Genomic DNA, 16787 nt, shown 5'->3' with positions numbered 1-16787 from the left:
TGAGCAGTGAGTTGTGGGAGTGAGCGGGGGGGGGGGGGGGGGGGGGGGAGAGAGAGAGATCTCCTCCCCCGTTCCCCCGCCGGCCCCCGAATCTTTTTGGGCAAGCACGCATGTACTCGAAAATGGTGATACTCGCACAAGTAATTTCCCTTAACGAGTACGCTTGCTCATCTCTAAAAGTAAACGTTGCTAACAATTTTTAAAGATACAGTACACATAAAACCTCTATGGGCTATGCGACACCTTCTTACGTGAGGCTGCAGGCTTAGATTTAGTGCTGATTTAATAACTAGAAGCTATGTAAATAGTAACCTGCGACAAATGGCCATCTCACAAAAACAGGTGTTTAACCTCCGCGATGAGCACAGCTTCTCGCATATTCAGCACAACTCGTACATGTTGCACAGATTGAATTTTTGGGTTGTTGTCTTGGAGTGCCGTTTTTTATGAGCACTCCCCCCTCTCTCTTCATCCTGAACTCATTAACACTGCACACCCCCTGCGCGGAGGCATTTAATAATGCATGATCAATTTCCAGAGAGACAGCAGGAGAGCAGGAGGCTTCCCCTTCACCATTCATATAATAAGCGGATCTCGCAGGCGCCCTGTTCTCGCTGATTGCTGCCCTCTTCCAGTCATCAAATGGAGTTGTTCTTTCCAGGATAAAATGTCTATTTGTATAAGTTTCTTATTGTAATAACTTCCTTTTCTTGCATTGAGGAGACACCATGACAGTTCTGTAGCTCTCAGGTAGTGCGGTCGCCCCTGACCTGGTCCCATTACTAAACCACAGCATCATAACTGTTGGCCTGAAAGGGAATCTCTGTACATATAATTTTAGATGGGCACACAATCATTAGTTTGGGTACGATCACACATCGCATTGCAATGACTGAATTTCCCAGTGACACTCTGCACCATTTTTGCAACAAATAGAGCGTGCTGCGCTATTGAAAGTCCACAGTATGACTATCTTCCTTTGCAGATTTTTTCTGATGTAAGTAAATGGTGTTTGTTAAAGCCCTTTTCACTTACATTGTAGTGTACATTGCAGCAGTATTTAGGCTCACTCATCCTAAGGGCTCCTTCACACGGGCACTGCAATTGTCGGTCACAGCGTCAAGGCCACAGCGTGGTCGAAACTACTGCACTGTGAACACTTTAAAAACTACCCCCCACCCCAAAAATATTAAAGTCAATATTGCATTTCTTCATCTCTCCCCACTTAAAATAAAAAATAAAAATTTCCATACATCACATGGTACATTAACCCTTTCCAATCCACTGTCTGCCGTCTAAAGACATTCTGATTGAAGGCTGTACAGCTCCAATGTTGGAAGACGTCCGGCAGGGTATTCTTACTGTAGATTACTGGCCGCTCTGTTGTCAGGGGCCTCTCCAGCATGTCACATACCGCAATACTGGCTCTAGCCAGCAAATGGCGCCATTGTATAATTGTAGAAGGAGAAAACCCCCTAGGAAACCCTGAATCCAAAATTGGATTGCAAAGGGTTAAATGTTACCATTAAAAATACAACTCATCTTGCAATAAACAAGCCCTCATCTAGCTATGCCAATGGAATAATAAAAAAGATATAGCTCTTGGAAAGCAGAGACAAAAAAGCAAAAAGAAAATGAAAAAATTCTGGTCCTGAAAGGTTTTTTACTATCAAATGGGTTTTCCGATAGTAAAAAAAACATGTATGGGCGGGGAATGGGTTGAAATAAAAAAGGCATACTCGCTGGCCAGAATTCCCCTGATCCAGTGCAAGACACTCGGTTCCTGCCGCTCTGGTCCCAGGAGAATCCCTGTACTGTATGTGTGTGCTCAGGCAATCATTGGCTTCACTGGTGATACTGCCATGAATGGCACTTGCCCATTGGAGCCTGTGATTGGCTGAGTGGTTCTAGGTACAATTAATGGTACATGACTACTGTACGCTTCTTCAGAGACCGGATCAGTGGAGACATGCACAGGCAATGCCTCGGACTACATCTAAAATGAAAAATGAAGCAACAGTATAATAAATATAAATTTAAAATTTCCTACCGTTTTGTTTCCGCAGCTCTTGTGCAGATTAAGCATCTCCATGGTAACAGAAAGCAAATAGATTCTGTGCAGTGTAAACTTGCAGTCTCATACATTCTTCTTGCTACTTTGTGCTAATGTATATTTGATAGGAGCGTCAATCTTGCCTACTGAACAGTTTTGTGAATGCCGCGTCCTAGTCATCAATGCCTGATGTAAAGACCGCTATGAGAAACATTTACTGATCATGCCGCTAATAACAATGACTTTTATGGTGATACAATAGTTTTATTATTGAGCTTTTCCTGCATTTCCAATGGCCAATGATATCAGAAATGGCCTGGGTCTCTTTTATACGGCATGATTAGCGGTCAACTTTTCGCTGGATCACGCAAACGCTACCAGTGACTGAACAACGTATGATAATTCATTTGCTTAGGGTTCGTCGTTCAGTTTATGCAGGCATAGAAGCCGAACAATGATCGGCCCGTGTAAGTAGGCAGCTGTTCATCCATGAATGACTGCCTTGTTACTGTGAATGGAGGCCGGTGGCCGAAAGATCTCCAGCGCACTCCGCCTCCGTTCACTGAACGGTTAAAGTACAGGGGCAATAATGGCTTGGACAATTGTCAAGCGCCCAACAATTGTCTTGTCTTAAAGAACCCTTATGTAAAGAACCCTTATGGATTAAAGGGGTTGTCCGATTACTGGACAACGTTCCAAGTATGGGTTCAGATATGCCAGAATAACAAAAGCAGCAGTACTTACCCGTTCTCTGTTGTGGGGATCTGGCAATGCAGCCCTGTTGTACTCCCGGTATGTGTTGTGGAAGGTGAAGTCGCCGTAGATTACCTGACTGCTACAGCCAATCAGAGACTGCCACATCACCGTCCATTCTCCTGGCATCAGCACTCACATCCTGGACACCATGATGCCAGGAGTTTGGAACGGTGATGTCTCTGAGACACTATTTTAAGCTCAATTCCTAATTTTTCTTTATTTCAGACCAGTATACAAAAGTACGATTTGGACCATGTTGTCCCTTCCTCACTGCTCTACTCTTCTTCAGTGTGAACACATCAACAACACCAGATGTGTATTCCCAGCAAGTACTGAGGAAGGGGCGCCACCCTGAAACGCGTTTATATGTGGTGGTCAAAAATAAAAAATTTAGAGTTGAGCTAAAAGTAACGTCTTGTGCTTTTCTTAAAGAAAACGTTGCGCCTATGCCCATTATCTTCCCTTTTGTTTAACTCATAAGGATTTAATCCAGTGCTCACTGTACGACCAAACCCAAAACAACGTTTCGGTATGTTGTCCTTCTGCAAAAGAGGTCCAGGCAGAGCTTGAAGTGGAGAGGCTCTAAGTCAGCAGCTCTATGTGATGCTGAATATATATATATATATATATATATATATATATATATATATATATATATGATTCGGCAAATATTAAAAAAAATAGTTTGCTACAGATAAAGACACCATAACAAGGGTTGTCAGTTTAAAATAGGATCAAAGGCTCCTTGTAGCCAGTGCCCTATGGTTAAACTTCAGCCAAACAATATATGATACACAGAATCCATTACAGCACTGTTGGCAAAATAGTTTGTTTAGTGTTTAAAAGCAGCATTGAACGTTAGCCCTACCATACAGTAGTCTTTTACATGGTCCGATAACGGGCAAGAAGTTCATAGGACTGATCGTTTACCCGATTGTCGTGCTTTGCAAAGGTGCCACTGGTCAACCGATGAATGAGCCAACGTTCATTCATCGGGTGATTGCATCTTCCACGAAACACCAAAAATCCTTGTTGTTGGCAGTAGATCTCCCTGTGTACTATAAATGGGGTATGTACTGCCGACGGTGATTAAATACTATTGGGTATGAACTATCATTCATCCTTATACATTCTAACCTGGCCTGAGTGAAAGACAAACAAATGAGCATTGATCTTGTTTATTGGCACTCATTACATGGCTTAGATCAAGTTGTGTAAACAGCTCTTACATGGACAGCAACTCAAATAAATGGGGACTGCCGGTAAAACTACTGAGATACTTTCACTCAAAGAGATAGATGCACAAAACAGATACATTACAAATCCAACTCAATTGGATCTAAAGTATATTAAAAGATCTTAGTGGCAATGTTCTTGAACCTAGCTCCACCTTCGTGGCACCTAATCTGGACCAACAGAAGTTTCCCGTAGACATTGCTAAATTTCTGTTGTTTATACGAAACAGCTATAGTTTAGGGCTAGGTGTTCTCGGAAACTATGGTTGTCCATGTGAACAGTATAGGACTAGATGTCAAGATGGCTTCAAACAACTCCTCTTTGATGCGTATTATCTTATCAAACTACACCAACTGCATCAGTCAAACCAGAGTGTCTTCCAAAAGGAAGAGCGACCCATCTCTACACAGACTATTTTGTTCATCAGTGCAGAGCAGGGTACTGGTTGGCTGGATGAGATTCTTTGGGGCTTTTTCACATTTGCATCATGGCTTCTGTTCGAAGCCTTTGGCGCAAATCTGTACTAAAACCCTGGAAGAAATAGCGCAGCATGTTGTGGTATTTCATATGGGAAAACCAAGGAGAGCATGACAGAAGTCAAACGACGCCATTATAGTCAGTCGGTCCCATCATAGGACGATCCTGCTTTCTGTTTTTCTGTTGCCATGTCGGATCAGAAGAAAGGAAATCAAAATGGCAGTGTGAATGAGGTCTAAGACACTGCTCAACGTGAGTACTGGTTCTCATTGATGAGACCTAGCGGATGTATGGATACTTATTTTAAAGGGGTTGTCTTGGACTTATGCAATTGATCACCTATCCTCAGGGTTCCACTGCTGGGCCATCGTGGTCTTTATAGCCGTTTCTTTGGACCAGGATGCCGAATATATTACCATATGTTCACCCAGCTGTCTGATGAAGAGATCTGTGGACCTCGAAACACACTATCTGCTGGTTTTAAATAAAGCATCATTGGATTTATGCACACCAATGACTCCAGTTCTCGTTTGAGTTGATAATCACCAACAGGTTGCGCCAGAGCCCCAGCTTTTTAGTCTCCTCTTCCTCCAAAAGGAAGAGCACTGTTTACAGATGGGTCACTCTTCCTTTCAGAGGAGTCTTTGGTTTGAGCAAATTTGCATACTTTTTCTCCCATGGAGCATTGCCTTAAAAATCAGTCTCCATGTACCCTCTGGGTCTCTTTAATGAGAACCAGTACCACCTATATCCATAAATTTGTAAGTAAGAAATGATAGGTTTTGTAGTTCCTCAACAGCTGGAAATCCACAGGCTGCCCAAGCCTTATATTAGTCTCCTGCTGGGCTTTGATGTTTGCTTAAGGCACAGGTTTACGAGAAGTATATAGCATGGAAAATACATGGGACGGGGCAGGCGGACGTATAGACAAAGGTGCAGTGTACAGAGAGCAGCCATGCCAGACGAGAGGTAGGATCCAACCTGGCAGCTGTACAAGGATATTCTCCAGAAGTGAGTTAACAGTGCCCAGATCAGGAGGTATACTTTCTGCACAGACTGGTTACATGTGAGGAGAGAGAAGACAAACTGGTATAGGACAGAGGGAGGTACCAAGGTCATCAAGTGAGAGGAAAGGGGGGTCAAAAAGAGTTAGAGAAGTGCAAGGGAATAATATACAGTGTATCATAGAGGCTGAGAGGGGGAATAGCAAGGAGGAGGGAGAGGTAAGGAGTAGAACTACAGGAGGTAAACAGCTCAGGGTGAGACACAGAAGGACTGAAAAAAACAAGAAGACTTCTGAGAAGTGACAAACCGTCAGGATGAGCTCTGGAGCTCCGCAAGGAATGCACTCCAGCCTCTCACAGACTAACCCACAGATGGAGTCTAAGGGGAGAAAGAAAATCCAGTTTTCGGTGGCTGTGCCCCCCAGCCAACTTGACCCAAGAGCGGTGGAGATGGTAAGTGCTCAGAACTCTGCGCCAAACTGTATCACTATGTACACAGCTGTTTTATTAACCTTATAACTGCTAGGGAAAGTTTTCTTCATGCTCAGACTTTCATACTTTATGATACTATGATCATAGCTATTTAAAAACAGTCTACATTTCCTAATCTCCTTTACACTTACGTGGTACTTTCTATTACATATCAGTGTCTCCATTAGTGATTTTGGAGGCTGTCTTCTGATTGACTTGTTGTTCATGGTTGATCCATGAAGGTTCTAGTGACAACGTCACAGGTATAACATCAAATGAAATCGCAGAATGATTTCTGCCATGATCTGCGATGACCTAGGTGCGATTTCTATTGCTACGGTGCATATCTATCATTTGGCAGGTAAGATAATCGTCGGGTGCAACAGTCCCCAAAAGTCGTATATATGTTATGGAGTATGGTGGAGACCCAATAAGGGAGATGGCATGGGCGCAGTTCTGTGCAAAAACACAGTCAACGTTATTGTACAGAATGCAGTAATAGCTTAATTGTCTCTTGGCCAGGGCGGTTCTCCTTCAGTGCAGCAAAGATAGATATGTAATCACTATTATGGAGTAGGGTATTGTGACAGTTCAACTTTGTGGCTTGGTCTGTGGCCACGTTTGGCTATTTGGCTTGGTTTGTGGTCACATTGAGCTGTCGCTTAGCCTACTACCACATATCATGGGCTCTTTATAGATCTGTGTATTCTCAGTCGGCTGGACCTCCTTAAGTTTTGCAGTAGAATGCCAAGGTCTTTTCTTCTGCAGCCTCCATCTTAGCAGTAGGCTGCAAATCAAAGTGCCCATGTGTCAACTTTGTCACGGTTCTCAGCTACAGTGGTCATCTTTAGACTCTCTAGATCACTACAACAGGGAATCTTTGCACAGTCTACCCTCCAGATACTGTTTGGCCGTTAGACTTTTCCTTATAGTATGTTTCCACATTGCCTACTCATTTCTCCTCAGGGAGAACACCTAGACGGTGAGTGAGGAGACTCAAAAGGCCATTCATGCTCCTCTTGGTAATATGCAAATAAGGGAGATGGAATAATACCTCCAGGTATTATTCCATCTTCCTTATTTGCACATTACCTACTAAAACGTTTGAGACACAGCATCTTCATGCCTCTGCATTAGTATTATCTACAGATCACGTGGCCAACACATCCATCACAAGAAGAAACATCATGCCTTCCACTACTAATATATCCAAGAGGGACTGCTCCACCATCTCACATGCATAAATAATCTTCCAAGCATTGCCTATGACTGCACCTGAAAACGTCCAAAAAAATCCAACATGTCAAATCGACTTTTTCCAAGATTTCTGCCTCCAGTTGGCATCTGAAACACCAGCTTACAAGCAAAGATGTCGGCGGTCAGCAGAAAATAGTCTAAATTTGACATTGCATGGGGAGTTTAAGCCTTTTTGAGAGTGTTTATAAGCTTCATAACTCCTGTGCATGAATATTACAGGTAAAGGTCTTCATTTGCATTACCAAATTTACCAAAATGTTATGCTGGGTTTGTGTGTCGCCTGGTATTGTGAAGACAGTCGTTAACACTAAATTGATGCATAGCAATGTCTGTTTACATAACACAGTGGTCATTAATGATCGCTAATAATAAAAATCATCAGCTTTATTTATATAGCGCCAATATATTCCGCAGTGCTTTACAAATTGGGGGAAACATACAGAAAATAGGTCACAACATACAGTAATAAACTTTTGCAATGATTTTCACAAATCACATCGCTTGCACATCTGCAATTTACAAGCTTAACCTTAATTTGGCGCAGTAGTACATTGGGTGCTAAAGCCACAATAATACTATAGTTGTATAAAACTAGCCTTAGGGTGCGGGCAGACGAGCGTAGGCGTATTTACGTTCGCACGAGCGCAACGTATAATCGCCCGAGCGATCGTTTTTCACTGATCACGACCAGAGCTAGAAAGCGTATTTTCGTTTGTTCCTACTTTGCAAACGGTCTTTTTGGCGATCGAATATGCGTTGGTGCGTATTTCGGTCGCATATGTTCCGTTTTTTTTCGAATTGCCATTTTTACGCACCGTAAAATCGCCCATGTGAACGAATACATTCGAAACCATTGCCTCAGATGGTCACGTATATACGTTTGGTCGCAAAAACGCGCCGTTTATGCGCTCGTCTGCCCGCACCCTTAGGCTGGCCATATACATTACATTTTAATCAGCCAATTTTGGCAGGGCATCCGCTTGATAGCAGATTTTAGGAGAGATAAGGATTGGGCAGAAGGATTTCAACTGCCTGATCCTTTTTTTTCCTAAGGAGATATGCCATTTTGGTGGTGGATCTTTCCCCATTCAGAACACATAACACTGGGCAAAGCATTCATGTGTATGAAGGTGGGAGGCAAGATAGCCGAGGGCTGTTCATCCAACAGCTAGTTAAAAAAATAGGCTAAAATGCAGAACAGTGTGTGAAAAATAAAGTACGCGCTAACTGTTTCAATAGGAATTAAAAGGGTAAGTAGCAGCCAGGTACTGCTAATCAAACAGCTTTGATTAATTTATCATCAGCAGACATGACCACCTCTATAAAAGCAGAAATTTTCACAGTTTGCTGGTCTGGAGTATTCAGGCAAGTGTTAACACAATGCCAAGGAGTTCGAGGAATAAATAAGGACAGCGCCCTGGAACCAAAGAAAAACAAGCAAAGTTCCTGGTGGGTCCTTCTAGATCTTCACACAATCCACTCTGGTGGAGAGCCGCATGGAAAGTACAGAATACACTTCCCCATCAGACAGGTAGGGGTGAAAGACGATTAGCCGAAATGCATTGCACTGTATTTTTAGTACTGTGTGCCTTTTGGCACTCTACACCACGGGTCTTTTGTCATAGACCTATCCTTTTTTTTTTAATAAAGTGGAACCTATTTATAAATGGAAAACATTCAAGACGGTTGACAATCTTCTCAGGAGTGGACATTCCAGCAAATTCACCCAAGGTCAGACCATGCAATGCTCAGATATATTGCAAAAAAACAAGAGCTAAATTTCTCTCAGACTCTAATGGCCTCAGTTAGCATGTTACATGTTCAAGCTTATGACAGTTAGAAAACGATTGAACAGGTAAGGCTTGTTTGGAAGGGCTGCCAGGTGAAAGTCTTTTCTTTCTAAATAGAACATGGCAGCACGGCTAACCTTTGCAAAGATGGATCTGAACAAATCATAAGACTTCTGGAACAATGTTCTCTGGACAGATGAGACCAAAGTGGAGATGTTTGGCCGTAATGCCCGGGGCCAAGTTGGGTGAAAACCAGCATATCAGCACAAACACCTGATACGAATTGTCAAGCACGGTGCTGGAGGGAAGTTTTTGGCTTGTTTTGCAGCCTCAGGATCTGGGCACCTAGTCCTTGAATCCACCATGAACTCCTCTGTATATCAAAGTATTCCAGAATTAAATGTAAGGGCATCTATCCAAAAGCTAAATCTTGTCCCAAATTGGGTCATGCAACAGGACAATAATCCCATGCACACCAGCAAGTCTACATCAGAATGTCTGAAAAGTAAAAGAAAATCAAAGTATTGCAACAGCCCAGTGAAAGTTCAGACCTCAAACTAATTGAAATGCTGTGGCGGGACCTTAAGAGTGCTGTGCATAAACGAATGCCCACAAACCTCAATGAAGAGTGTGCAAAAAAGTCCTTCGGAATGATATGAGAGGCTGATAAAGTCATACAGGAAATGATTAGTTCAAGTTATGGCTGTTAAAGGGGATTTGTCATAAAAAAAAAAAATCAATACTTACCTATTCCTTTCCAGGCAGTCTTCTTACCGCAACCTCTCCTCACCGATCCTCTCCTGTCTCCTGCAGACCCACGCACTGCAAGCTGGCCAGATCCTCTTCCTCCTGGTTTGGAGTGGCCATTCTGGTCAGTCTCCTTCCTGCAGGTCAGTGTACATTACGTCACTAGTGGCGTACCATTCATTGCCTTGCATGGAATGCCGAGCTATCACCAAGACTGTGCATACGCACTGTCTCAACGTGAGTGTTCATATACTATTGTTGTGAGACAGCGTGCATGCTCAATCTCGGCAATAGCTCGGCATTCCTTGCTAGGGAATGAATAGTAGGTCACTAGTGATGCAACATACACTGACCTGCAGGAAGGAGACTGCCGGCAATGGATGCTTCATCACCAGAAGAAGAAGAATCGGCTGGCTTGCAGGGAGGTAACCCGGGGGGGGGGGGGGGGGGGGACTGCAGGAGACAGGAGAAGATGCAGTAAGAAGACTGAGGGGGAACGGAATAGGTAAGTATTGATTTTTTATTTTTTTTTATGACAGAACCCCTTTAAAGGTAGTTCTACAAGCTATTGCTTCATGTGATGTACTTCATTTTTTTACACCCCGCTTCTGCATTTTGGCCTAGTTTTTAGTAAAAAAACAATGATACTGTGTAATTTTCATCTGAGGTTGCAGTTACCTTATTTTAAGACCTTCTAAAGAACAGATGTTTTATTTTTTTTATATCCTGATACGTAAAACCATAGAATTCGAAAAAGGGTGTACTTAGGTTTTCTTCTGACTTTATCTTATATGTATGGGTAGCCTTAACATGATACCTGGCACACAACAAGTTCCAGATTTCAATCGTTCTTAGTCAATGGCTTCCTCACAATAAAGAGGACAACCATGATGGGATATAATATATGATGTTTTCTGAGCTGCGCCAGTGTCCTTTTTGGTTTATAAGCTTGAGCAGAAGCTGGAAGAGACCAGATTTATGCTTGACATCACTTGAGCAATAAGTAATCTTGCATCATATAATTTGGGAACAATCCTGCTGGGCCACGAGAAACTCTGTGGATTAATCAGTAGGCTGCGCAGCGGCGTTCAGAATATCAGTGTATTAGCGTGTGTGGTCTTTAATTAAATTCTGAATGGAGGACATGTGTTCAGCACAGACTGCTCATTCCTGTTCAACTTTTCCCCAGTGTGCAGCAGAGGGATACTGAGAATTAGACAATGTTATGAGAGAAATGAAAAAATGATGGCGGATAACAGGAGAGCTGAATAGAAGGGAGTGGAGCAGTGGATTTAAATGATCTACTGTACCTAATATGACTTTTAAAGGGGATGTCTTCCTAAATAACCCCTTTAAAAATAGAAGCTAGAGTGATCTAATCAGATAATTAGCACAGATAAGGTTTCATTAACTTAGTCTTTAATGGCTGATGACGTATTGAATGGACAGCGCTGGGTATGCCAGAACAAGAGCCAAAGCAGATTTAATTTTTGACTCATACAAAGGGGTCCTGGGTAAGAAATTCCCTTCATGAAATCCATGTGCCCTATAATAAGGGATATAGACAGTGGTTGCCTTTATGAGGCATCACTTTTAAAGGTATTTTCAGAGACTGTAACATTGGTGAACTATCCTTTTGGATAGACCATCAATATCTGACCAGTGCTGGTGGACCAACTTCTGGCATCACTGCCGATCACCTGAATGAAGGGGTTATTCAGGTTTACCTGAACAACTGTTCATTGTTTACCCAAGTACAGAGCCGTACATTTGTTTGTGATTGTCAAGAAGCTCCGTCAGATCCACTTGTAGTCGCTTGACTGTTCCCTAAAGAGAAAAAGCAGTGATCAGCTATGTTAGCTTTTTCCACCCTCAATATCAGTCACTTCTTACACCCGGTGCCCTTGCTCTTCATGACTCACGCTGTCCTTTATTGCTGACAAATCCTCTGATAAGACCAGTTTTTTTCTTAAATTGCTGCTCTGTTTCAAAGCTGTCCCGGCTCTGTGTCATCACTCCAGTAAATGGCTGGCTTTGCCTTCTTGGCACAGCTTTGGTACTTTTCTCAAAGTACTGCAGGCAATCATCGGTGACCGGATTACTCCACCACACTTCGCAAGCTCTTGCTCTCCCAGCAACTGCACTTCTCATCTTTGGACACTTTCTCACCACACAATATTACCTCTCGTCTCGGCTGAAGCTCCATTTTTGGCCATCTTGAATTAGGACTTGGACCCTCTATTGTGGTAAACAGATACCGTGATGCAGTTGCGTCTCTGTGTGTTACACTTTCATAGACATTACAGTACATGCCCATTATGCTGACCTGAGTGGCCATGCTAATGGGGGAACCTGTTGGCCAGTGTTGGCATGTTAGTCATTGAGCACTTATTAATGCAATGCCATATTAGTCTATTACAGTTGGATAGTGGAGCTGGCTGTATGACATAAGTGTTAGTTCGATGGAAAGTACCTTGATTCATTGCCCTGTAGAGGTCAATGACTTGGGCTGCACAAGTTGACATGAACAGATCATATAGGCGTAGCGGAGTGAATAAGTTCCTTTAGGTTCATCCACCAGCCCAATATAACGTAAGAGGGCCAAAAATCAAACCAGTGCATATAATTAGTCCTTGTTTTCCATATTTTCTTGTTTTTTACCGAGAACCATCCTCTAAGTCTAAAGGCCCCATATACATGCAGGATGAGGACCTCTCAACTTTCCACCGACAGTTGGTGTCAGAGGAAAGCATAATAGGGCAAGCTGAATTTCAATACAACATCCTTTTTGTCCTCCTCGGGAGATAAGCCAACGTCAGAGCTGTCTAGCTACAGTTTTCTCCATTTCCCCCATACAAAACACTTGAGTGCTTGGCCACCCAAGCATTCATGTGCTTAAGAGTTGGGGGAAATAGTTGTCTGACTGACAGCTATTGACGTTGTGTGGGCACCTTCAAGGGTTGTCTGGTTACAATTAGAGTTGAGCGAACATACTCTGTCGAGCTTGATGCTTATTCGAGTATTAGCATACTCGATGGTGCTCGCTACTCGAACGAGCATCACGCCGTGTTCGACGCCGCCCCAGTTTTGGCCCCTCCCCGCTGCGACGCTGTGCACGTCAATGGTAGTTTGTGGCTGGCTTGGTGGAGAGAGGGAGAGGAGAGTCCCTTACAAAAATGCTTGAGTCTCCCGTTGAAGTCAATGGGGTTCGTTACTCGAATAGAGCTCTCGAATTTTATGAAAAGCTCGACTCGAATAATGAAGACCTGAGCATTTGGGTACTCACTCATCTCTAGTTACAATATAATTTTTTAATGATAGGTGCACAGGGCTTAAAGTAACAGCCATCGTCAGCGACTCAGCACTGCAGCCTTGCAGTGTCACCACCCGTTCTTCTGGCATCAGCTCTCACATCCAGGGTGCCATGATACCAGGAGTTCCGACTGGTAGGACTGTGTGGCTGCAGAGTTGGATTGTCAGGACTGAGTAAATACTGCTGCTTTTGTTATTTTAAGCCCCATACACCTGCCATTAAAAAGTATCCTTTAACCGGAGAACCCCTTTAAGAAAATAGCAAGAACAAGCACACAAGGTGGAGCACAGTTTCCATATGAGTTCAACAAGAAAATAACTTCCATATAGGTGTGGATAGGCATAGTATGGGTCCATAGACTTTGATGGATGCTGCATTATAACTGGAAGCTTGCATGGAACCATAAAATGGGCCCTTATTCCTTTTCACGAATTGTTTCGTCAGGTTGGCATCTGGACATAAGACTAAAAATACTCTAGGCATATAAATACTGTAAGTCGTTACTATTTATCTACACGTCATCCAGATAATTGCAGCTGCTCTCTATGCACCGGGAAGGTATTTTGTTTGCATATTAGGGCACTGCTCTATATTTCCTCTTACTTCATTGTATGTACTGTCCAATAGATATCACTGAGCTGCATGCAGGGTGCAAAGTCTATATTTCTCCACACCACTTAAAGGGAATTTATCAGCTGGAACATGCTGACCAAAGTGCAGAGATCATGTGATAGAGAAGGAGGAGCTGAGCAGATTGATATATAGTTATATGGGAAAAGATTTAGTAGAACTTGTATTTTATTCATTTACATCACTGCTCATTCTGAGCTGAACAGTCCAATGGGCGGAGCTATCAGTGATTGACAGCTGTCTACAATTACATACAGGGAAGGCTGTCAATCACTGATAGGACCGCCCATTGGACTCTTCAGCTCAGAGATTACAGAGATGTAAATGAATAAAATACAAGTTATACTGAATCCTTCCCCATAAAACTATATATCAATCTGCTCAGCTCCTCCTGCTCTATAACATGGTGCCTGCAGTTGGGACAGCGTGTTTCAGCTAACAGATTCCATTTAATTCATTCTACAATTCATAAAAATCACATGAAAATTGCAATATATTGGTGACTGCAGTGTTACGGCTCAGAGTTTCATTGCATCATTGTGGCTTACAATACTCGCAGCTCCAGGTTTCCAAATCAAAATCTGTGACAGGGCACCACTCTACTGTACGGTATTTTTATAAAAATTCAGTTTTTTAAAGTGGCAGAAGGACCTTTTAGGCCTAGATAGCAGCAAAACGTGCTAGTGAAGATGCTGAGGACTGGGGGGGGGGGGGAGCCAAGAAGAGAGGAAGCGACTGGGGGTAGGGGAGGGGTTAACTGGGTGAGGGGAAGAGGGAGGAAGAGGAGGATCAGTCTGGACCCTGGAGAAGAAGAGTGAAGACGCCCGCCCACCCGCCCTCTGAGCTGAGGGGGGGGGGCTTGTGAAGAGAATATGGGGGGGTTGGAAGTGGTTTCAGGAAGTTGTCACAGCCTAGGCGGAATTTTAGGACTTCCATGCCAGCAAAGGAATGGAAGGGCTTTTCAGGCCGTGAGGGGCCTTCTTACGCCTCGTTTTTACAGTTAATTTTCGGTTAAAATTGGACATTTAGTATTTGGCATGGAAGGAGAGAAGAAAAGGATTATTGGTTAAATTTTATTTGGTTAAATAAAGGCTGTGGCCTACCCACAACAAGCCAGCATATAGTTGTATTGGTCTTTGTGTAATGGGGAGCGGGTTTAGTAGGTAAGTCCCCCCCAGTCCTTCTTAGGCACCAAGGTCCAGGTGCAACTGTCAGCTATGAAACCCCTATAGCAATACCCAGGCAAAAGCTTGGCAAAATGTCGTTCATGTAGCCTAAGTCATATCTGCCATGTAGGTTTAGGTTCCTCCACCACTCCAATATTTTGTGCTTGCAGTGTATGGAGCATGGAGCTAGCATTACCTGCTGATCAATGCTTGACCACGGTGCAACCCAGTTCTGCCCACAAAATCCTTGCCAAGGCGGTGACATGTGCAGTGACCCTTCATAAGGGTTTTGCAGTGCAATGAATACTCGTCTTAATCCACACCCTTAGTGCAATCAGTAAACAGAGTATTAAGACAATGTGATTGTGTGAGAGAGAGAATACGGGGATTACCGTGGAGTCTACATGGCAGACGAAAACTTTAGTTTTTATATTAATACAAGATATGATGAACCGCTGCTTCATCAGGTTCTCCCAGCAGTTTTGGTGCAGTTTTTGATGCATTGGTGCTTCATCTAAACTAACCGAAAAACTAGACCTAGTAATATGGATAGAAAATACACCCGTGTCAATGAGTCGTAACCAATCACAGAGCAGCTGTCAAATCCAAAACGGCTCTGAAAAAATAAGAGCTGCACCGTGATTGGCTGCTATGGGCCACAACCCAACGAGACCTTATTTTAGACAGATTTGATTGTTAGGGCTTATTCAGATGGGTGAAATTCTCGACTGTGTGATGTCCTTGTATGCAACTGACTGTACATGGGAGCACACTGACCCTTTGTAGTCAATGGGGCTATTCAGAAATGCATAGTTTGACATGAAAAAATGGTCCATGTTAAAAAAAAGCCATATTCTGATCTTATTTCTTGCATGACATTCACCTATTCAAGTCAATGGGTGCTCACAAACAACAAATGGAACATGGATGACATCCATGTGCATTCCATTTTTAATGGGTCACTGCTAAGTGACACTAAAATAATATTGGGACTTTTTTTGCATGTGAGAAACACGGATGACACAGAAGTAAAAAACGAACACAAGCAATACATAAGAATGACATACGGATTACAATTAGAGATGAGCGAGCATACTCGGTAAGGCGATATACTCGAGAGAGCATCTCTTTTTTCAGGTACCTGCTGGCTCGTCCCTAAAGATTGGGGGGGGGGGGGGGGCTGCGGGGTTGGGCGAGGGGGTTGCAGAGGGGATGGGGAGGGAGAGAGCGAGGGATCTCTCTCACTCTCCTCCCCCTCGCTGCCCCGCGCCGCCTCCGACCCCTGCGGCCCCCCCCCCCCCCAAATCTTCAGGGACAAGCCAGCAGGTACTCGAAAAAGGAGATGCTCTCTGGAGTATATCGCCTTACTGAGTATGCTCGCTCATCTCTAATTAAAATCAGTCCAATTTTTGTGTCCCGAAGTTTGACATATTAGTGTAAATAAAGCTTTATCCACAAATCATGAGAGGAAACCTATAAGGACTCAGGGTTCGTTCAGACGATTGTATGCACAAAGACGCTCGCCTCAGCGCAACAGATTTGCGCAGTGAATTAGGTAGATTTGCGTTTGTATTGGCGCATAGTACTGTACTTTTTGAGCAGGCAGGGCCTGTTCACATGTGAGCGTGACACACCCCTGCCCTGATTTAAAAGACTATTTAGCTTATTGAGGTTCAGATGTGTTCTCTTTTTCACGGAATTGCGGATGTTCTTGCATTTTGCACACGCATTTACGCTCCTCCCATAGGCTTCTATGCGGCCCTTGATGCACAAATACGCTGGAAAATGGCATGCGCAAAAAAGGCAGTGAGAACGAACCCATTGAAAATGGGTACAAGCCACCGAGTACCAGATGAAGGAGGTGCTGACAGCCGAATACTTCAGAGG

At 43.4% G+C, this 16787-nt stretch overlaps 1 protein-coding gene across 2 annotated transcripts in view; it reads left to right on the top strand.

The window, feature by feature from the left end:
* Nucleotides 1-5465: 5465 nt before the first annotated feature.
* PPP1R1B (protein phosphatase 1 regulatory inhibitor subunit 1B) overlaps nt 5466-16787 on the top strand; it is a 57923-nt gene continuing 46601 nt past the window's right edge. Inside the window, exon 1 of one of the 2 annotated variants that reach the window (XM_066586852.1) lies at nt 5466-5979. In XM_066586852.1, the coding sequence (XP_066442949.1) occupies nt 5842-5979 (138 nt within the window). In that variant the 5' untranslated portion in view covers nt 5466-5841. The remainder of the gene's footprint in view (nt 5980-16787) is intronic. The other variant, XM_066586851.1, reaches the window with a different exon arrangement.

The sequence above is a fragment of the Eleutherodactylus coqui genome, chromosome 13 (assembly GCF_035609145.1).
Source record: "Eleutherodactylus coqui strain aEleCoq1 chromosome 13, aEleCoq1.hap1, whole genome shotgun sequence".
Lineage (NCBI taxonomy): Eukaryota > Metazoa > Chordata > Amphibia > Anura > Eleutherodactylidae > Eleutherodactylus > Eleutherodactylus coqui.
This window is presented reverse-complemented; position numbering and strand designations above follow the sequence as displayed.